The following is a 21757-nucleotide window of genomic DNA, read 5'->3' on the forward strand; positions in this document are numbered from 1 at the left end:
CCCCCTCCCCCCTCCCACCCCATGGCCGGGACGTTGCCTCAGTTCTTCTTCCTCTTGTCCGTCTTGACCTCGTCGTCGCTCGCCGCATCATCGTCGGCGACGTCGCGGCTGCGCTTGAGACCCTTCATCCTGCGCGTCTGCAGCTGGCTGAGGTCCTGGCGGCCCGTGTGCACGCGACCGACCTTGTCGCCAATCTCGTCCGTCTTGATGTTCTTCTTGGTGCGCTCCTCGGTCGTCTTGGGACGGCGCATGGCCTCCTTGAGCACGGCCTCCTCGGGCTGCTGCATGCGGCCGACGCGAAAGTCCATGCGCGGGCCGATCTCGTCGACCTCGACGCGCGGCAGCCGCTGCCCGGACCGCCTCGTGCGGATCGTGTACACGCGCAGCCGCATCGGCGGCTTGGCGCCCGCGAGCCCCTCCTCCTCGACCGACAGGCTGACGAGGTAGCGCAGGCCCTCGACGTCGACCTTGTCCGCCGGCTCGCCCTTGAAGAAGTCGGTCCACATGCTCTTGGCCATGGTGTACTCGTTGGCGACGGGCGAGTCCCAGGCCGTGCCGGAGAAGACGACCATGGGCCGCTGGCCGACGGCGAACTTGGCGCCCTTGAACTGCTCGAGCTGGCGGAACGTGTCGACGTCGAGGTGCATCTCGAGCATGTCGAGCACCTTGTGCGCAAAGAGGCGCGCAAACGTGATCGTGTGCGGCCGCTTCTTCGAGTGGAACCCAAACATGACGAGGGACGACTGGTTTTTTTCGCCGAGGAACTCGAGCGAGTCGGCCTTTTCAAACGGGTGGATCTCGTTCTTCTTCGTGAGCCTGTTTTTTTTTTTCACATGCCTGTTAGTCTTCTTCCTGTTTGTTCACTCGGGAATATCAGACTGGGAGGGGGGGGGGGCTGAATCGCACTTCTTGACGAGCGGCTCCCGCATGATGCAGAGGTTGCTCAGCGCATCCTGCACGGCCTGGCTGCACGTCGAGCCCTTGAGGGCCATGAGACGCTTGGGGTTTTCGACGACCTTGGGCTCGCGATCGGCGAGGGCGCGCTTGCTTCGCGCATTGCGCGGCTTGCTGTTCTGGTCAGATGTATAGTCGGCGTAGAGAGGCTGCTGGCATTCGAGACTCACACTTGACGAAGCATCGTGGGCTGTGGGTCTGAGATTGGCCGGTCTTTTCTTTTCGTTCCTTCTTGACACGCCGGGCAGATTGAAAAACGAGCGTTGGCAAGGGGTATATTCGCTCGGTCTATCGATGCAATGGACAGTGGCGACAAGGCGGCAGTCGAGTTTGTCGTGCAGAGCTCAATGGTGAAGTTGAACGCAAAGGCTGGGAACAGTTTTTTTGGTGGAGCCCGTCTTATCGATAGGCCTGCACCCCGCGGTGTGCATTCCGCCCAGGACCCCTGCTCACGCTCACGTTCACGCCCACGCTCACGCTCCAATGCTTGACAATTGACAACTCGGAGTGTATTCGACCAGATGAGCAAGCAGGAATTTAGGTGCTGCCGCCATTGAGCTGCCGACATCCTCACTGATGACTGACTCCATTGCGTTATATGCGATCGATGCTGCCGAAAACACCCGAGGACTAGGTTCCCATCACCGCTCCCCTATCCCGTATCCTGTACATTTCTCATTACACAAAGCAAAGCAAAGCCACTTCCCTCCCCCCACCGCTCGTCTCGAGGACATGAAAACTCTCGCCCTCTGTGAGGAGCGCATATGCGCCTCGTTGAATGCCAGCAGTTCTAGTTGCGCGTGGTGGCGCGCCGAGTATGGACATCCGAAAACAAAGGCCCTGTGTCACCTGTGGCCTGGGTATCATCGCACGTGTGAGCGCCCTCCGCAAATGAAACGCCGAAATTGCCGCCCGGTGATCGCGTCGCTTAGGTTGCCACAGCCATGGGCATATCCTGTTTCGATGCCGGCTCCTGTGCCTGTACTGCCTTGGTTCCGCGGCCCACACCGCCCATTCCCGCATGCTTCATGTGGACGCCCTGGCTGAGGACGCTGGCCGTTCGCAACGTCTCTGGAGACACGGCTGATAGTGTTGGTGACTGCTGAGATGTTGCCTGTCCGTTGGGCGGCGGCGGCGGCAGATGTTGCTGCTGCTGATGGTGGTGGTGATGGTGGTGGTGGTGTTGGCCCACATGCGAGGGACCAGCTTGTGGCGGCGCCGAGGGCATGGCGGTGCTGGAACCGGGCTCAGAGTGAAGAGGCACATGTTGCATCTTGTGGGAGATGTGGTTGGGGTTTGCCCAAGGCGTGTTCTTGATAAACTGTTCGCCGGCCGGACCGAGCGTACCTCCAAATGAAACGGCCTGATAGTCTTCAAGAGGCTGCATAATTGATCTCTGGCGAGAACGCGAGGCTCGCTGACTGTTGTTAGCAAGAAAGTTCCCCGACACACAAGTACTGCTGTTTTGACATACCTTGATAGCTTCCAGATCGTCATCAATTTCGGCAGCGCTTGCACCTCGCATCGCAGGAACCGCGGGAAAGCCTTCATGCTTGGCGAGGCCGGCGAGGTAGGCCACCTCAGTGTTGTATGCGACAGCATTCCTGGTGCGCTGGGCAGGGATCGTGGGGAATTGAATGCTGTAATCGGGGACGCTATGTGCGCTGCGCCTGGCGTTCTGGGTTTCGTACCACTCCTGGTTGAGCGATTCCAGGTATTGCTCACGCTTCTCCCGGATACCCTGGTAGAATTGACCCCAGATCTGCGCCCTGCGTGCAACGGAGAGTCTGTCGAGGGCTTGGATTGTGAGCTCATGTTCCCTGTTGACCTCGCGCATCCTGTTGTCGAGTCGCTCGTCGAGACATTGCCTCATGAGAAGATATTCAGGGTGGGTAGGATTGTCGGACTGGAGAGACTGCTCCTCGGCTTCCAAACGCTCAAGGCGCTCCTTGTAGAGCCTGGCAAAAGTCAGTAAACGGGCAGGCATGAGCCGGCATGGGGACTGACCTCTCGCGGAAGAGCACAAATCTGGCTTCGAGCTGACTCCACTCGTCGAGTGCGGCTTGTTTCCTCTCAACTGCGCATGGCGTTAGCTGTCGTTCGTTCATGCCATTGCAAGAGGTTGCCTTACGTTCTTCCTCGTCTCTGGCGGCAGCGTCGGCATCGTCTTCAACCTCGGCAACAGCTACATCCTCGTCCACACGGGGCTCAACGCCCTCGTCGGCGGTGCCTTCTTCGTGAATATCGGCGTCATTGATCTTGTCATCGTCGCCGTCCTCGGTCTTGTGTTTGCTGCCATTCCTCGTGAGCTTCCGCGTGACGCTGGACGCTTTGACTGGGCTGGCGCTGTCTCGAGACGGCTCAGTCTTGGCTTCGGTGGTCAGGACTGGAATTTCCTCGTCGGCAGATTGGTTCCCGCTGTTGGGGTGCGTCGACAGAGGATCATCCTCATCATCTTCGCGGCGCGCAGCATCGCCCAAGTCTGGCGCGGCGAACGAGCCCGTGCGCTTTCTCAAAGGTTGGTCAGAGTCGGATTGATCGACGGGAAGTGACCGTTTTCGCTTCTTCGTCTCCGATGATTCTCGAACAGGGCTTGCCAACGACGTGACGGCGGGCTTGGCAGGTTTGGTCGGGGAAGGGGATCCGTCGCCGGGGCTCGATGCCAGGGACACGTCGTCGTTGTCGGACAGCGACTCATTATCGCTATTGTCGGCCTCGTCGTCGACGGAAAATGTTTTCTGGAGCTTACTTGGGGTGTGCTCAAAGATCTGACCGTCATTGAATGCATTGACGACGACGTCTCGGTGTCGCTGGGCTTGCGGTGTGTCGAAGAGACGCTCCGTCTCGGCCTCGGTGTCGTTGGCGTCGGAGAGATTGCTGTCGGACTCGGACACATCGCCCTCGTCGTCGTCGTGCTGGCGAGGCGTATCGTGATGTATGTTCATGACATCGAGAGAGCCTTCGTCGCCGTCTCCGTCCTCGACGTCGCTCAACGGACTGGAGATGTTGCTGTCGTCGTGGTCAAGGGTCGGCTGCTCTGGCGAGAGCGCAGGGGGGATCGCCCCAGCGGCCGCCATCGCTTCTTTCCTATGTGATCACAGTCGCAAACACGGATGTATTATGTTCGCGTTGGGGCAAGCTTGTTGGGGCTTGGGTGGGAGAGGTTTTCGCGCGAGGAGGTCGGGTCGGGAAGAGGTTGGAGGGGCGGAGCTGCAGCGGCCGCGAAGGGTGTCGGCAGGAGGTGCTGCGAGAATAAATTGCCAGAGTCAAAGGAATAAAATTGGGAATGAGGTGTTTCGCTTCCTGTTGGTAGGGAAATCAGAGCTTGTTGGGTGGGCGTTGTGGTGTTGTAGTGGGAAACCGGAAGAAGCATTAGTGAACCTGCCACTCCATCAGATGCGCTCATCTACCTCGTGCCTCTGCTCCTCTCTTCTCGCTCCTCTTGCGCACCTGCACCAGCACCGAGCACCAGCATCACTTCGGTCGGCAGAACAAAACCCGTTCACTGGTTGGGAGCCGAGGCGGTGAGAGGCGCCCTGAAGTGGGTCCCCTTGCGGGTTCGGCGCGGCAAAACTCGACCAATCGATTAGCAGCGCCAGATTGGGGATGTGCCCCGCTGTAAAGTTGACCGTCAGTGTCTGCGAAGAGGCCTAGAGCTCGACATTTTTCTTCGGGGTGCGACTTGACGAAACGGCCAGGATCCCATCAGTCCGTCGCAAACCACCGATTGTCATACACCATGTCAAAAAAGTAGGTTGCCTTTTGAAATTGGATCAGATAACAAAATGTGTACTAATTTTGTAACAGAACCTCCAAGTTGACGGCCTCGTCCAAAGCCGTGGACCCCACCCTCGATGCTCTTTTCTCCTCGAGCGTAAGCCGATAATTGCTCTGTACGATCAACGGAGAGACGTAACTTGACTGACAATCTCCAGGCTGGACCTGCCAAACCTCACCCAAGGGCTAAATATGCCGAGGCACCACCGCCTAGGCCCAAAAAGGCTGCCGAAGAGTCCGACGAGGAGGAGGAAGCTGGTGACGACGACGATGATGAGGACATGGTGGATGCTGATGCCGACCTCTCTGAGCTCTCAGACGATGCTGAAGGCGAGGCTTCCGAGGAAGAGGATGTGGAGGAGGCAGTGGAGCGCCTGCTGGAACCCCCCCGGAAGCCCAAGGAGCGCAAGCGCAAGCGCGACGAAGACGACCTCGAGGGCAAATACCTGAACAAACTCGCACTGGAAGAAGAGAAGGAAGAGGCCCAGCTCAAGCGTCAGAAGAACAAGTCGGAGGCCCCCAAGGCCGAGCAGGCAGATGACACAACCTCGGACGATGACGTGGAGAAGGAAGTCCTCCCCGTCCACGAATCTCTCGTCGCAAAGGACAAGAATGATGCCAGCACCAAGGACACGGATGTCGAGAAAGCCAGCCGCACAGTCTTCCTTGCCAATGTTGCCGCCGAAGCGAGCACCACAAAGGCAGCGAAGAAGACGCTCATGACGCATCTCTCGACCGTCCTGGAAAAGGGCGAGAAGATTGAGTCGATCCGGTTCCGCTCGCTCGCCTTCTCGGCCGGCTCCATGCCCAAGCGCGCCGCCTACATCACGCACTCGCTCATGGAAGCCACGACGAAGTCCGCTAACGCCTATGTCGTTTACTCAACCCCGGCCGCGGCGCGCAAGGCCTGCACTACGCTCAACGGCTCCGTCGTCCTCGATCGCCACATCCGCGTCGACAGCGTCGCCCACCCTGCGCCCACAGACCACCGTCGCTGCGTCTTCGTCGGCAACCTCGGATTCGTCGACGACGAGACGGTCCTCAACACGGACGCCAGCGGCGAGACTAAGGAGCGCAAGCGCAACAAGGTCCCTTCCGATATTGAGGAGGGCCTCTGGCGCGTCTTTGGCAAGGAAGACGGCAAGGTCGAGAGTGTCCGCGTCATCCGTGATCCCAAGACCCGCGTCGGCAAGGGCTTCGCCTACGTTCAGTTTCACGTCCGTCCTCCCCCATCCACCCATATTCTCCCTCTCTACAGGTTTCATGAGCAGCCACTGACATCCAAATAGGACGCCAACGACGTCGAGGCCGCCCTGCTCCTCAACGAGAAGAAGTTTCCCCCCATGCTCCCGCGCACCCTCCGCGTCACCCGTGCCAAGGCCCCGCACAAGACGGCCCTCGCACAGGAGCGCTCCCGCGCCAAGACGGCCGGCGACAAGGCCACGGACAAGAAGTCGACAAAGTACAAGCAAAAGGCCACCAACGAGGAGCTCTCCATGGCCGGCCGCGCCTCGAAGCTGCTCGGTCGCTCGGGCGCCCTGTACGACCACAAGAAGAAGAAGCAGGGCCGCGGTGGTAGCGGCGACGGCAAGGAGCAGGCCAGCGGGTCAGGGCTCGTCCTCAAGACACCCGAGGAGATCATCTTTGAGGGCAAGCGCGCGAGCGCCAATGACGGGCGGCCGAGCGACGTGAGGATCGGCAAGAAGAAAGGCAGGGTCAACAAGGGACGGGTGGAGAAGAAGGGCCGTGGAGCCGTGAGGGCCGCGGCATGGCGAAAGGAGGGTGGCAAGACGAGTAAGGATTGAGGGGGACGGGGACCAAGGTAGCTGTTGTGATACCACTTGTGTGTTGTGTTACATGGACCGGGGGTTGGCGTACGAAAATAGAGATATCATGGCTTTTCATGGCTCGACTTATTATGCATGTGTTCGGCTTCGAAGGTGATTAATCTGGTCTCTTCCCGATGCTTCCGCATTTTCCCTTCCATCGACTGGTTCATCAATTCGTCTCATGTCGTTGAGTTGAATCCACGACGCTGTTTCATGTGCTCGAACCAACGTCAAGAAGAAATCTCTAACTTCACACCGACTGACTCGACAGAGGTTCTTGGGCTCTTCCTGTTCCACCAAGCAATTCAACTGCCTTGCGAGCTACCTCGACCAAGCACCAGCTAAATCACATCTCCGCAGTCGTGATAAACAAGCAACGAAAGACCCCACAACGCTAGCCTGGTCCTCATCTATTAAAATCACAGAGACTCCAGAAAACAAAAGATCCATTCGTTGGGTAATGGGTTTCAGAAGGGGTAATCAATCCTAGGCCTAGCGTCGTGTCGTTCGACGAGGGGACGAGGAGAACAAAGAAATCTACCAGACCACCACCTCGACAGGCTATCAGGATGCAAGAGAAGGCAGGAAGCAATGCAGACTTTTGTTCTGCAGAAGCATGATCCACCCCCAGCCGCAGTCCCGACCCCCTTCCAAGTGTGTAGAGCAAAACGCAAACGCGAGGAAGGCAACTCTCCGGGGTCGTCTTTCACCTCTTAGTACTCAGCGTCACCCTCATCAGGCTCGAACGAATCGGCGGCAACCTCCTCGTAATCCTTCTCGAGCGCAGCAAGATCCTCACGGGCCTCGCTGAACTCACCCTCCTCCATGCCCTCACCAACGTACCAGTGCACGAAAGCACGCTTGCTGTACATGAGGTCAAACTTGTGGTCCAGCCTCGACCAAGCCTCAGCAATCGCGGTGGTGTTGGACAACATGGAGACGGAACGGTCGACAGAGGCGAGACCGCCATCGCCTGGGGCGGCGGGGACGGCAACAGGCTTCTGGTAGTTGATTCCGAGCTTGAAGCCCGTGGGGCACCATTCGACCAGGTTGAAGGAGGACTTGGCCTTGAGCGCGGCAATGGCAGCGTTGCAGTCGCGAGGGACGGCGTCGCCACGATACAGCAGAGCCACAGCCATGTACTTGCCGTTGCGGGGATCGCAGACGACCATCTGGTTGTTGGGCTCGAAGCCTGTTTTTATTTTGTCATCAGCATTACCATCCTCAACCACGACAGACCGTCATTGACTTACACTGGAAGGTCAACTCCTGAACCTTGAAGCTCTCGTGCTGGCTGTTCGAAGCAGACACAACGGGAGCGTAGCTGATCAGGGGGTAGTGGATACGAGGGTAGGGCACCAGGTTGGTCTGGAACTCGTTGAGGTCGACGTTCAGGGCACCGTCGAATCGGAGAGACGAGGTGATGGAAGAGACGACCTGAGCGATCAGACGGTTGAGGTGCTCGTATGAGGGACGGGGGATGTCTAGGTTGCGGCGGCAGATGTCGTAGACAGCCTCGTTGTCGACGAGGAACGTACAGTCGGAGTTCTCGATGGTGCTGTGGGTGGACAGGACAGCGTTGTAAGGCTCGACAACGGCCGTCGAGACACGAGGAGCGGGGTAGACGGCGAACTCAAGCTTGGACTTCTTGCCGTACTCGGTAGAAAGACGCTCGAGAAGGAGGGCACCGAAACCGGAACCGGTACCACCACCGAAGGAGTGGAAGATCAGGAAGCCCTGGAGGGAGTGGCAGTTGTCTGGGCGGCATCGTTAGCATACCGTCTTACAGATGTATCACTGCCGATGGCTCTTACCGGCAACACGGCGGATGCGGTCAATGACATTATCGACCATCTCCTTGCCAATGGTGTAGTGGCCACGGGCGTAGTTGTTGGCGGCATCCTCCTTGCCGCTGATCAACAGCTCGGGGTGGAACAGCTGACGGTAGGCGCCGGTACGGATCTCGTCAATGGGCGAGGGGTCCAGGTCGACGAAGATGGAGCGAGGAACATGCTTGCCACCGCTGGTTTCGGAGAAGAAGGTCTCGAAAGAGCCAGGGTCGCCGATCTCAGGGCCGTTGGGGTCGGGACGACCATCAGCGCCGAGGCCGTGCTCGAGCAGGTAGCTAGCTAGAGGTCAGCCTCCGAGCAGCAGCATGGTGAGAAGTTTCGGGTCGAGTGGACATACAGTTCCCAAGCAGAGTTACCCAGCTGGACACCGGCCTGGCCAAGGTGGAGGTGAAGAATCTAAAAAGGGACCAACTTGTAAGCATGCTTGAATCAAGGCCAAACAAAAATGGTTGATGGCGGATTCAGCCAGCCGAAGTGCAGAGTTCCATTTCCACTCGTTTTCAGGGGTCCGGCCCTGAGGAATGGGACGGCCCGCGATAGCTTCATCTGGCATGGGAGCTTCAGGAACAGGGAAAGCTTCAACATACCTCGCCCTTCATGATGAATGATGTTGTCGGAGAAGAGGCTAAGACGGAGACTGCAGCGGAGAAGAGAGCAGCTTTCACGCGCGCAGCGCTGGTGTGGTCCAGAGGTCCAAGGAAGGCAAGGAGGAGAAGGAGGTGGTTTTCCCAGTTGTGGTGAGGTTTGGCGGGCCTGGGTACAGAGTAAAGGGACCGGGTGTTCAATTGTGGGCTTCAAGGCGGGGCACGTCAACTATCGGGTGGCGCGATAGGGGGAAGGCGCTGGGAGATGCACATCGCGGGTTAGCGCCAGGTCCTCAGGTGCTGGACCCTGGTGGATTTCTGGGCCTTGCCGTCTCACAGGCCAATGAGCGAGCTTCTGCTTCTCACCGCCAGATGGTCCGTGCTGAGCCACAAGGGAAGTGGGGTATCGAATAGGGACAGCAGTGGCTCAGAAGCGGCCATGATTGGACACCGTCAGCTTTCCGTGGCAGCAGTGGTTGGTGATGAATGTCTAGGACACTGCTTGTCCTGTCTCTACGAGACCCTGTCAGATGGGAGGCATCTCCTCGTTTGACAGCTACCACGTCGAGAGGAATTTCAACGTTGCAGAGGTGTTCCTTAATGTAATGTACGCGGAGTGAGGTTCGGGTGGGTGGGTGCGACCAGCTAGCTAGCTGGCATTTTGAAGGGGGGTAACCCCTCTTTGCTCTTCATGCGTTGTTGGGCCCTACATCCCTTCGTAGAGGTACCCAGATATGGTGCAGACGGCCGATCAGTACTCCACCGTGAGCAAACTGGTGAACCTCAATATCGAGTCTACGAGGTTCATCATGTTGCAATGCAGGATCATCTGCATAATTCACTTCGTTCGACCAAGCTAAACTTTGTCTTCGTTGCCGAGGTTGTCAGTGCAGTAATGATAAGTTCAGGGTATCCATGTTACTAAGTCTGTTGCAGTACATGCGGCTCCTTGATTCTGCGACAAGCAGGTCGGCCGACTCCCTTGCAGAAAACTTTAAACCATCTACCACATGGGGGAGAAATGGCCAGGTCCAGTCAAAAAACGTCAAAGTAGCATGTGTCCTGGATCGACAAATAAACATAACCATGCCTACCACAGAACAGAATTGTACATGTCTTCATTCAGTGGGGGGATATCTAAAAGGCATCCTCGGGCCTTCTTCCGCCATGTCTCCTGAGAGCATGTGCGGCATCGATGTAACAACCAACTCCAATACAATCTTACAGAGCAACCATGGATAAATTGCCCATGCCTGCTGTCCCTTAGGCTTAGCCTTACACACCACCCTTCATTTGGTCCACCCAGTGCGCGTCACAATATTCTCGATTTATTTCGCTTGTTGGGGTTCTCTGGGCGCATCAGGAACCTTGACATCTTCGAAATCGTCTTGGCCAACAGCCTTCAATGTGTACCAGTCTTGCGTTCAGGGTCAGTAAGATGACCATGGTAAGGGAGCTTGGCTGGGCAGCTTACAGACACCCCCAACAATGGTCCACAATCCCAGGCCGAGAACAGCGTTCTTGACTATGTACGGCTTCCTCGCCCGAATCAGAGCCGGGCCTTGCCTGAGGTGGCGGTCGTAGTATGATGATCTTTGAGTTCTGTCCTTCGTCAGGCCACTATTCGACCAATTGGCTGTTCATCTGTCAAGTTGAACACGTACCCCGCCATTGTGTTGTTTAGTTGTTGCTTCTGAGAACAAGCCGTGAGATGTCAAAGACTTCGTTACTTGGTGAGCCGTGAGTTCGCGGCTTGTGACGTTGTGTCGTTGTTCAATCGTCGTTCGATGACCTTCGGGATGTTCGTGTCGCAAAAGTTGCTGGACCGAAGTCGAACAATGAAAGCGATAAGACTCCGGGAAAAGCACGGCAGAACCGATAGTGCAAGATTGAACAGGGATCACACAGGAGCTTCTGCGTGGGGTGCACAGACCACCTACGCAATCCAAGCTTCGCGCGTCCAGACCGAGACCGTGGAACCTCACTCTCGAACCAAACATATCCTGCCTGCCTTGTCGTGCAGTAGAGTTTCTGTTACGCAGCCTGCCCCCCCCCTCTCAGCAACACGAAAACGCCCTCACCACGATCATCAGACACACGAACCTTTGAGCGCCTGCAATACTCGGGCGGGATGCGGCTCGGACAGAGCTTGGGAATTTCCACAGGTCGCGACAGCTCGTAGCCGATGAACCCTAGCCGACGCCGCCTGTACACTTCGGAGAATCGATTCGCACTCAATACTTCACATACAAACGCAGAGCTACGAGCCTGCAGCCTCTCAACATCATGGCGTCCCCTCAACTATCCGTCAGCGACCAGATCCGGCAACTGAACGATGCGCGGAAGCTTGTTCTAAGCGATGTTAAATACTACTCGAATGTGGTCAAGAGCATCTTGCAAATTGTTGTACCATCCGCCCACCTCGAATTGCGAAGATGGGGCGCAGAGTTTCTTGCCGAAGCATTTGCGACACCAGCACTGCCCTTGAGCGAAAAGGAGACCATGCAGCTCTTTGTTCTCGAAACATTGAAAGACCTGCTGGAAGACCCAAACGAAGATCTGCAGGTGTTGCGCAGCGCAATTCAAGCTTCTGCAAGCATTTACCCGATCGCCTTGCGGTGGATGTGAGTGCGCCGACGAGGAGTCGAAGGCACGAAAGAGACGCAAACTGACTGGTGGACAGCATCAACAATTCCTACGATAACATGACATGGGAGCGCATGGTTAAGATCAAGACTCGTATACTGCGTATCTGGGAGAATGCTGAGCCTTCTCTGCGGATATGCTGCATGAAATTTGCGCAACGGGTTGTGCTGGCGCAGTCAGTCGCAAACCCCCAAGAACCTCGGGTACGGTCGTGCTCGTTCTTCCAGCCAATTGGTCGTCGTACTAACCAACCTCACAGCGCGGTGATTCTCTCGATGTTTCTCTGGATAAGGTGCCAAGGAATCATCAGACCCTTGATCACCAGACACTAGAGGCGGAGGCAGCTGGGTTGCTTGACAGGATATTGGGTGGACTTCAAGACCAGGCCAGGTAAGGAGAAGAGCTTCCGTGCTCCAACCTCAACGCTACTGACATGATGCCCCAAACATTAGCGATGCTCTTCTCGTTGATGCTACTCTGAACTGTCTGTCCATCCTTGTACGCACGCGCCCTACCACAGCGAACAGAATTCTGGCCGCTGTGCTCCAATTCAACCCTTTGAAGCTTGCCAACTCGCCCATGACACCCCGGATACGTGTGCTAGTGAAGTCCATGGAGAAAACCACAAGGATGCTACTGATGCATATTGCGAAACGGTATTGTAACAACTGTGCTGATGACTCGAGATGTCGGACTGACATGTGCTACCTAGCGACCCTCACAACCCGATTGTCCCTCGGATCCAGCAACATGTCGAGGGCATGATGCGCATGCGTTCCGAGATCCTTGATGAGTCAAGTCGGAAGCGTGGCCTGGAGGTAATGCCGGAGGGCGCAGATCTTAAACGACAACGGACTCTTGCGCCAGCGCCACAACAGCTGGAGGTCACACCCCTAGCTCCTGGCCAACATAGCCTCGCCGATGTCTACACACTTACAGGCAGTGAAGGATTGAAGGCTTTCGACATCTCAACGGTGCCGGCAGAGCTGGTCGCCCGGATCAATGTGTCGACCCTGTCCAGGATAGATCCCCAATTGCTCTACAAAGCGGTTGATGGAATCAAAGGGCGACTTGCCGCGCTGGCGGCCATGCCGGTGCCTCAGATTAATCCAGAGACGGCGCCGCTCGGTGTCGACGATGACGACGATGAATACGAGCCGGATGATTATCCAGCGGAGGACACAGAGCAGATTCTGAACAAGCTGGACAGTGAGCCGCTGGTGAAGGTTGACAACACAGATATTGGCCTAAAGGCCTTCAAGCTTCCACCACCACCACCTCTGACACCAGAACTGGCCCTGAGAGGCGGCCAAGTCTCCGTCCTGTCGATACTCGAGTTTGTCAAATCCCTCGAAGAAGCGAACAAGCGGGTTCGATCTGGCGTCAACCGCCTTGCAGCCAGCAGCAACGACAGAGAATCCTGGATCGCCATCATCACCCGTCTGGCCAGCAGGTCAGCAACAGAGCCGGATCATGCCGTGAAAGAAGAGGTAAAGTCGGCGCCGACGCTCAACAACAGCATCCGGGAATCCCTTTACTCCTACGTCCTCGAAGACTTCCGTCGTCGCATTGACGTTGCCATCACGTGGCTCACGGAGGAGTGGTACAACGACCGGCTGCGCCAGAAAACGGAGGGCGACGGCGCGCCCCGCCAATACGAGACATGGGCAGTCAAGCTCATCGACGGCTTCTCGCAGTACCTGCACGCCCAGGATAAGGTGCTGACGCGCTTCCTGGGCGAGGTCCCGGACCTGTCGCCCACGATCCTTGCGCGCATAAAGCTCATCTGCCGTGACCCCTCCGTCGTGCCGCTGGTGCTGACGAGTCTGCTCTACGTGGTCATGATGCGGCCGCCGGCGAAGGAAATGGCATTGGACACTGTGCAAGACATCTGGGTCGAGTGTAAGTTTGGCCACCCGATTTTCTTTTCATCGTCTTGTTTGTTCCAGCAATGACCACAACGCTGACCCTGTTTCTAGACGAGGAGGCACGCCCGCTGGCGAGCAAGTATTTGAACAAGTTCAGGCCGGCCTTCGTGGAGTCGGCCACTCGTGACGCGGAAGAGGCTAGCGCGCCTGTGCCGACCCCGGTGGCGGCCGTTGCCACGTAGTGACGGCGAGCAACGACGAATGATTGGGTTTCTCATGCATTGATACGAAGATCATGCAAGCTCTGGCACGGGTCGAATGGATACATTCAGGTGTCGGCGGGTTCCCCCTCGCCCTGGGTCGCCTCGACAAGAAGGGGTTAGGGCATGATCACTCGCGTGATCCGAAAACAACAATACCCCGGGGAGGAAAAGTCGAGGACAAGCATGAGCACGCAATTGGCTTTTGGCGTTTTAGTGAATGTTGCCTCTTGTGGCAAGGAGGGAGATACTGGCAACAGATATACAAATCTCGTTGTGCGGTCGCTGGTCGGAGGCGGGGCGGCAGGTATTCACCGCGGTCACTGTATCATGTTTCTGTAACACCAGGTATCCGGTTCCTCGCGCCCTTTCTCATCTAACTGGAGCAGGTGTTGATGGGGTCGAAACTATCATGTGAACTATACCTAACCACCGACATGTCCGCGTCCAGTTGGACATGTAAATTCTGCTGCATTTCGCCAGTATTCACTCTCACAAGCAGCGTGCAAGTCGTGTCACTGCCCAAGGATATGTGTTAAATCAAGCCTGAAGATCGTGGTCAAAATGGAAGCATAACTTCGGCCGCACGGTCTCAAAATGGAGCTGAATAGAGTAGCCATAAGTCACTGTGATTGAAAGGATACCGCGTCGGTTATTCAAAAAGATTTTATTTACCACGAATCAACGACGCGCTTCAAGAAGAAAACTCTGGTGAAGCATCTTCAACTTTTATCCCAGCCGACACATATGGTCATCATCTACCATTACATTTTTTTTGTCCCACCTTGCATTCATCTCTTTTTACATGCCATTCGCCTTTTCCTCCAAGACGGAGATGAGATTTGGCGTCGCCTGAGGGACGGGAACCGCCACGGGGTTCAGGGTAGGGCTGGTAGGTCGGCTCGCAATGAACTGTCCAGCAGTGTTAGCAAATTCAAAGTCCGCCGATCACTGTTCACTCTTGCTCTGTAGGGCGAGGGAGGGGGCTTACGGAGCTCGCCGCGCTCAGCACGGCCAGGAGCGAACTCTGTACGACATCCTCGTGGACACCAACACCCCAGACCGTCTGCTTGCTGCCCGTGGGCTTGACCTCAACGTAGGAGGCGGCCTTGACACCACGGCCCTCGCCAATAGCGTGCTCCTTGTAGTCGTTGACGTCAAAGTCAATGTTCACAGCTCGCAGAGCGGCGACCATGCTCGAGATGGGACCGTTGCCGCGACCGCGCAGCTTGATCTCCTCGCCGTTCATAACAATCACGCCCTCGAAGATACGTCTCAAGCTCTTCGTGTCCTGAGTCTTGCCGGGGGGCGCGGGCGCGGGTGATTGCGAGCGATCTGGGCTGATGCTGTAGTCGACCAGGCTGAAGTGGGGGTTGTCGTTGAGGAAGTACGTGGACTCAAAGAGGGTGGTGATTTCGTTGGCCAGGAGCTCGCGTCCAAGTTCCTCGGTGCGGTTCTGAACAACTCTGGAGAACGCCACCTGAAGGCCACGGGGGAGATCGAGCTGCAGCTTGGCCTGCAGGATGAAGGCGGTACCGCCCTTTCCAGACTGCGAGTTGACACGAATAATGGCCTCGTAGTTGCGACCAATATCTTGAGGGTCCAGGGGCAGGTAGGGCATGCCGTTCCATGGGTCTTCGACTGAAAGGCCGTCGCGCTGGCGGATTTGGAATCCCTTCTTGATCGCATCTTGATGGCTGCCGGAGAAAGCGGCACAGACGAGACTGCCGCCATAAGGAGCACGCTGGTGGACGGGGATCTTGGTGCAGGATTCAACCATGTCAATGACTGAGTTCAGGTCGGAAAAGTCGATCTGTGGGCTGACACCCTGGGTGTAGAGGTTCAGCGCGAGGGTGACGAGATCGACGTTGCCCGTCCTCTCGCCGTTGCTGTTGATTGTTCAGTACTTCGTCAGATATAAGGAGTCAGGAAAGGGACGAACCCGAACAAGCAGCCTTCTACACGGTCAGCTCCAGCCATCTGGCCCAACTCGGCCGCTGCAACGCCTGTTCTTTGTTAGCGGCGCCAAGAGTATTCAGCATGTCGGGTTGTACTAACTGCATCCGCGGTCGTTGTGAGGGTGCTGTCGAGCATTGTCAGTCAACTTCGTCAATAAGTTAGGAAAAAGATGACGCCATACCAGAGAAATGCACACGTCCTCCCTGTCACCAATGTTGTTGCAGAAAGTCTCAATCAAATCCGCATAAATGTTAGGTGTCGCGAGTTCGACCGTAGCGGGCAGGTTGAGAATGATCTGATCGCCCTTTGATCCGTCGGGGCCCCACGCAGCCTTCACAGCGCGGCATACCCTCACAGCGTATTCGGGGTCCGTGTCGGAGAAGCACTCAGGCGAGAACTCAAACTGCCAATTCGTTCCGGAAGCCTCAGGGTTGTCTTTGGTCAGAGACCTGACGAGCTTCGCGCACTCGACAGCAAGTTCCAGAGTCTGTTCCTCAGTATAGCCAAAAACGACTTGTCGGAAGCATGCGCTTGTCGCGAGATAGATGTGGATAATGGCGTTCTTGGCTCCGCGGACGGACTCGACGGTCTTGCGGATGAGATCGGGACGGCAGGGCGACAGGACCTGGAGGAACACATCGTCGGGCACGACGCCTGGGGTTTCGATGAGGCGGCGGGTGAAGTCGAAGTCGGTTTGTGACGCAGACGGAAATGAGACTTCAATTTCCTTGTAGCCGAGATCGCAGAGCATCTTGAAGTAACGCCACTTCTCATCGCCACTCTATTTGCAACGAATCAGTGTCAGACGGCAGGAAGAGTGGGTGCGCGCGAGAATGTGGCAACGCACCATGGGATCGGGCAGACTCTGGTTGCCATCGCGAAGGCAAGAACTGCGAGGAGGTAAGTAAGTTTTCTACTACTGGGAGGGTAAGTATCTGGCGTACGAGAGCCATCGGGGGGCCTTCTCGATGACCTTGTCAGGCCATTGCCGGTTCTGCAGGCGAGGCGGCTGCTTCAAGTCAGTTGCGGTCCAGGTTGGGAGAACGTAAGGTTTAGTTCGGCATACCTTGAAGGGCTTGTACTTCTTGATGGGTTCCTTGAGCCTTGTGAGGAGGGTTCAGAATGTCAGTCCGGCTCGACAATGATTTTCTATTGCATGGAGTGAACCGTTGATTGGCAGGTCGAGGAACTTACATCGTCATTTTGGAGGTGGAACGTCGGCCGATGTTTGGGAACCGTTCGGTTGGTGCGGGGCGGTTTTCGCGTGTGAAGAAGCGAGCAGTGTGAGACTGTCGCGATGGTGACACAAGAACCTTCTTCCTTCGTGTGTGAGGAGGAGGAGAAGGAATAAATATGAACTCGATGCGCAGCTCGTCGTGGGTTGTATCGGAGTCACAATGTCAAAAGTTTGAGTCACAGAAGTGTGATGTGGGGGAGTCTCGAGGTTGGAAGTTTGGACGGTCATCGGCAATGAGGGGCACTCAAGAATGATTCAATTGCTGCACCTACGTCCCAGTCTTCAGAGTAATGGCCCATTCCTTACTCGCGGGGTGGTCCCACAGAAATTTTCCTAGCTCCGAATCCGGACTGCATGCTGAAGGCACCACCGGATGGCGGGGTCACAAAGTCAAGGCGTGTCCTTCCATTGCCGCATGGAAGCGATGACAGGGCAATGGTCAGCCTCTTTCGGTCCACCTAGCAGTTCAGATGCCATGGCTGCTTGCTTGATGGCTATGGGCATCTCTTGTTGACATATTCAAGCGTCTCCAGTGTCAGATACCTTCTTTGCGCATCACAGGGCCCAAGAATGCTCTGCTCGGCACGTGAGTCCTAGTAAGCAGAGATGAATGCTTCAAAGGCTCTTCCACCTGTGCACAAGATGGAAACCTCTTACCTTCGTATGAAGCTCCAAGGATGGCAAGAGAGCCACCTGCATCGATTCTCTCTTGTGGGGCTGGATTTGAAGTCGTCTCCAGAAGTCCCCATTCGAAGCTGAAGACGCCCCATCTCCCCCTTGAGTCATGTCAAGCTTCACGCGGCTCCCATCGGTATAGTTCCTTGAAATATCTGCGAAGTCGGAATGCAGCCTTGAAGTCCAAGCATGCCTTGCTTCACGACCTCCGAATGATGTTTGCTACGACATCACTGTTGAGACCATAGCAGGCGCGTTCCCTGAACATACTTCAGGTCCATTGAGCACTTGAAGTTGTCATGATACTCATGTCGAGAGGCACGGTAAATCGGCAATATCTCGATGACAAGTCTGCTCAGGACCATTTCCGCGTTGTCATCGAGAGGTTTCGTGCCATCCTCTAGAGCAATACCCCTAAAACATCTCCTCCGAAAGACCTCATGTTGATTCAGAGTTTTGCTGCTGTCGATGCAAGATCGAGCGTATTGCACAGAGATGGTCAAACAAGTCCGACACAAAGCCAGAATTACGCCACTGTCTGAAGAAGTCTTCAGTTGCGCTCACTGAATGGGCGTTGCAATACCATACGACAAGAAGCTGATACTGTCTCACCTGCTTGGCCTGCCCAATTTGGTTGAGGTGCTGCTTGAAACGTGACACGATATTGCAGGGTGGCAGGCAATAGGGGCGAGCTTATGCCCCGCCGGGCTCACATCTCGCCACACTCTAGAAAAATAAGGGATGCATACCCGACTTGTTATGATAGGGGGCCTTTGCAGCATGCTGGTTGAGATTTTACACATGAGATTCGTTTGCTCCAGTCTCGATTAGAGCGACCGTTGCCGCAAGGCCTCAAGGGTTTGACTGTGGAGGAGATTGGACAGGACAAAAAGGCGGACCAGTCGGAAGATATGGCTGCGCAGACGCCAGATCTTCCCGAAAAAGGGTCGAGGATGTTCCCGGCCTAAAGAGGCGTGGGCGAGCTGAGCTGTGAGATTCTCAAACGGACGGTGCTGTGGGTGTTTATGCATGCTTTTTCCCAGCTGTGGGCGGAGAATGACTCGACAATGGGGGGGCGTGCTTTGGCTGCAATGGACTATGCACTATCGTCTTGGTATGGCACACTGACAGCCAGAATGAACGGGACTAGCTCAAGGGGATCTGGGGAAGAGGTCGATCGTGGCACATCTGACTGTTTGGTGTCCCCAATTGATACCAAAAGGAGCTGGTGTCCATGATCCTGTCCGTGTTTGTACAGGCGATGGAGGGTAATGGAGGGTGGTCGGATGCTGGGACCGTGCATCAGAGTTCGATCGGCGGATTCCCTGCGCTGCCCAATGTCACTGGATGGATGGGCGTTGAGAAGACGACGGGAGGTTGGCAAGAGCGACCACCGGCCGGCAGGCGATAGAGCACCACAGCCCAGGCGGCAGGCGACAGGCGACAGGGGGGCTTGGGGGCCTGGGAGGGGCGGTGACGCAGCGATCTTCGTTGCTGGGGAACGCCCTGGCACTGTGCCTAGCTTCCTCTCAGTGGTGAGAAGTGGGGGGGCCAGCATTGTTAGTGGAGAGTATGCCCTGGAGGGAGACAGCGGGAAGGGGCCAACCACCCAATGACCGGGAGCTGGTCCCTGGATGCTGGTCTGCAAATCCTGGTCCGCCTGGTCGAAAACCGAACCAGCAGGCACAGTCCCGTCCATCAGCCCCATCACTCATCGTGCTTGGCTTACTGGATGCGTCCAACTCAATGCAATACCACCACACCAACGTCAACAGCGACAGGAGGGAAGCAAAAAAATCGTAAAGGCATGCACGGGTTGCGCATGTACACATCAAAGCAGGTAAATATAGCCCTTCCCCATCTGCCGCCCCTGCTCGACAACATCCCGATCTGCTATCTTTCATCCGCTCTGATTCACTCATCGCCTTTTCTCCCATTCAACGCTAATCCCTCTCAGCCCAGGCCCAGCAATTGCTCTTCACGACTCGATAACCCCCCTTACTGCTACTGTAGAACTGACCGACTTTCTTCAACCTTGCATCATATCGCATTACCTGTGCAACAGCGCTCGCTTTCCGACACGACTTGGGTACCTCAAAAAAGAGCATCGCCAGTCCCCCTTTTGATCAAACAATGAGCGATAGACATGCCTAGTCTTTTGCAAAAATACCAGAAACCCCGATGTTCCACAAAGTCTCTCGACCAGTCCGACCTCACTCCTAAACACAAAGATTGTAAGAACGCCTTGCTACGACCTGTTCCGAAGCTCTTCTCGCAGCCTCCAGCCATCGTTTCGTTCCTTTCGAGCCTCCTCTGTCCTTTATTTCTGCATGCTGCCGTCTATGCTCTACACCACAACGTCAGCTGACATTCGCACCCCCTAGACTTCCGATTATCGTCACAATCAGATCGGTCGGCACCCTCCTCCTCTGGTGCCGCCGCCGAACCAATCCCAACACCCATCTCCAACAGCATGATCAGTCGTCGCAGCCCTTTGCCATCCAAGTACACATCACCCTCGCACGAAGATACGCAGAGAATGCAACAGACCATTCGCACGGTGCCCAGCTTCGAAAACCCCAGCGATTCCAGTACCACATCCAGCCCTCGCAACTCAGCCTTCTCTAGCTCTGTCAACAGCAACGCCAGTGCCGCCAGCATGTCCTCTAGTCAAGACAGAGTGTCCAGCGTCAAACTAAAACAAGGCAACGGCGGCTGGGCCAACAGCAACACTATGCACGACACACCGCAACGGCACGACTCTCCAAGACGAGACGACCACTCTCCAGACGATGAGCTTGCCGTGGGTGGTATGGAGAGCCCGGGACCTCCAGGACAGGCTGGATGGGACTCTACCATTGGCAAGGCCGGCCTCGGCAAAACCGGCCGCGTCATCAACAAGCTCGTTAGCGATAACGATTCCCTGAAGCGCGACATCAAAATTGAACAACTTCGTGCAGAAGAGGCCAAGCAGGCCGCCAAGCTTGTGGAGGATAAGATGGAGCGTCTCATTAGCGATTATGAGAGTCGCTTGCTTGAGGCCAATGTCAACAAGACGTTGCTTGCCCGGAAGGAACGGCAAGTCGAAAGTCTAAGCGCCACCGTCGACCAGGAAAAACGCCGAGCCGTGGATGCCTTGGAACGCGAGCGCGGCTGGCGAGATGAAATGGAGAAAATGCGCCTGACGAGCACTCGACAGGTTGATGAGGCCGGCGCGCACGCCGCCCTGATGGAGGGGCGATACAACGCCATCGCTTCGCACTGGAACAACCAAGGTGACGAAGTCAAGAAGGCTCATTTGAAATTGAGAAGCGAGATTGCCGGTCTTGTCGAGGAGAGGCGGCGCGACGATGAGAAGATCACCACACTGCGTGACCTTTGTGACCAGCAAGACGGTAACATACGAGAGCTGAAGAGACAGAGGGACGAGATTGAAGCCACGTTTTTGGCGTACAAGGACGAGCAGGAGGAGGCGCTGCACAGCATCAAGACCAATGCGGTAGCCAGGGAAGCAGAGCAAGAAGCCATGCTGAAAGAGACCCGGGAAGTCCTAGCCAAGCTGAAGTGGGCGTTGAACGTCAAGGAGAATGTAGCCGGGGCGGGCTGAAGAGGCCATCCTTCGCTGTGTTCTAACTTGACCGACGACCTGCGCCAAAATGAGCGGCGATACACTACACATCTGTACCATCTCAACCTACAAAACATCGACATGACCACCACTTCACCACGATACGAGCTTTCTTCATCGAAACAGCCCGGGCCCTACCCGTTTCTTCTCAACGTTTATCTTTAGACCCGGCCACGCGCGGCAGCGAGCGCGCATTCATGACGCTTCTGGGGTTGCAGTCGGTCCCTACTCGAGGACAATACAAATACACGGCGGCTCTGGATAGGGAAAAGGGGTTATGTACATTCTGGCAACCCCCTTTAGTTTTCTTACCGGCGGCGTTGGAGGCGTTTTCAGCCATACGGGGACACGCCTCTGGCCACGATGATATCAAGAATGAGAATGATTTGTTTGTCCTTTTACATGCTTGTCCATGGCGATTGAGATGTCTACTTGGTGGCCGACGAGGACTGAGTCTGATTGAATCCCTGGTCAAGGGCTGAAGGCGCTC

At 56.1% G+C, this 21757-nt stretch overlaps 8 protein-coding genes across 8 annotated transcripts; 3 read left to right on the plus strand and 5 right to left on the minus strand.

Annotated features, from left to right (window-relative positions):
• Window positions 1–38: 38 nt before the first annotated feature.
• On the minus strand, window positions 39–1138 carry RPF2 (rRNA-binding ribosome biosynthesis protein rpf2; the record flags this gene model as incomplete). The annotated part of the gene is made up of 3 exons (XM_028634267.1): window positions 39–816; window positions 907–1068; window positions 1125–1138. The coding sequence occupies 3 exons, from the start codon at window positions 1136–1138 to the stop codon at window positions 39–41; spliced, it is 954 nt and encodes a 317-aa protein (XP_028499307.1).
• A 744-nt stretch (window positions 1139–1882) lies between these two features.
• Window positions 1883–4031, minus strand: D7B24_000002 (uncharacterized protein; the record flags this gene model as incomplete). Its single annotated transcript, XM_028634268.1, has 3 exons — window positions 1883–2371; window positions 2429–2912; window positions 2962–4031. 3 exons carry the CDS (start codon window positions 4029–4031, stop codon window positions 1883–1885), a joined length of 2043 nt encoding a protein of 680 aa, XP_028499308.1.
• A 662-nt stretch (window positions 4032–4693) lies between these two features.
• NOP12 (Nucleolar protein 12) lies at window positions 4694–6536 on the plus strand (the record flags this gene model as incomplete). Its single annotated transcript, XM_028634269.1, has 4 exons — window positions 4694–4704; window positions 4762–4828; window positions 4890–5948; window positions 6021–6536. 4 exons carry the CDS (start codon window positions 4694–4696, stop codon window positions 6534–6536), a joined length of 1653 nt encoding a protein of 550 aa, XP_028499309.1.
• A 737-nt stretch (window positions 6537–7273) lies between these two features.
• On the minus strand, window positions 7274–9009 carry TUB1_1 (alpha-tubulin; the record flags this gene model as incomplete). Its single annotated transcript, XM_028634270.1, has 5 exons — window positions 7274–7752; window positions 7814–8317; window positions 8375–8685; window positions 8748–8806; window positions 8998–9009. 5 exons carry the CDS (start codon window positions 9007–9009, stop codon window positions 7274–7276), a joined length of 1365 nt encoding a protein of 454 aa, XP_028499310.1.
• A 1313-nt stretch (window positions 9010–10322) lies between these two features.
• Window positions 10323–10666, minus strand: D7B24_000005 (uncharacterized protein; the record flags this gene model as incomplete). The annotated part of the gene is made up of 3 exons (XM_028634271.1): window positions 10323–10411; window positions 10469–10596; window positions 10659–10666. The coding sequence occupies 3 exons, from the start codon at window positions 10664–10666 to the stop codon at window positions 10323–10325; spliced, it is 225 nt and encodes a 74-aa protein (XP_028499311.1).
• A 614-nt stretch (window positions 10667–11280) lies between these two features.
• D7B24_000006 (uncharacterized protein) lies at window positions 11281–13750 on the plus strand (the record flags this gene model as incomplete). Its single annotated transcript, XM_028634272.1, has 6 exons — window positions 11281–11618; window positions 11678–11843; window positions 11900–12030; window positions 12093–12296; window positions 12353–13542; window positions 13620–13750. 6 exons carry the CDS (start codon window positions 11281–11283, stop codon window positions 13748–13750), a joined length of 2160 nt encoding a protein of 719 aa, XP_028499312.1.
• An 819-nt stretch (window positions 13751–14569) lies between these two features.
• D7B24_000007 (uncharacterized protein) lies at window positions 14570–16929 on the minus strand (the record flags this gene model as incomplete). Its single annotated transcript, XM_028634273.1, has 8 exons — window positions 14570–14680; window positions 14760–15657; window positions 15731–15825; window positions 15909–16508; window positions 16575–16617; window positions 16672–16736; window positions 16794–16830; window positions 16922–16929. 8 exons carry the CDS (start codon window positions 16927–16929, stop codon window positions 14570–14572), a joined length of 1857 nt encoding a protein of 618 aa, XP_028499313.1.
• Window positions 16930–19785: 2856 nt separating this feature from the next.
• On the plus strand, window positions 19786–21246 carry D7B24_000008 (uncharacterized protein; the record flags this gene model as incomplete). Its single annotated transcript, XM_028634274.1, has 2 exons — window positions 19786–19873; window positions 20024–21246. The coding sequence occupies 2 exons, from the start codon at window positions 19786–19788 to the stop codon at window positions 21244–21246; spliced, it is 1311 nt and encodes a 436-aa protein (XP_028499314.1).
• Window positions 21247–21757: the final 511 nt, after the last annotated feature.

Source organism: Verticillium nonalfalfae, assembly GCF_003724135.2.
Source record: "Verticillium nonalfalfae strain VnAa140/NRRL 66861 chromosome Unknown scaffold_1, whole genome shotgun sequence".
In the NCBI taxonomy this organism is placed as follows: domain Eukaryota; kingdom Fungi; phylum Ascomycota; class Sordariomycetes; order Glomerellales; family Plectosphaerellaceae; genus Verticillium; species Verticillium nonalfalfae.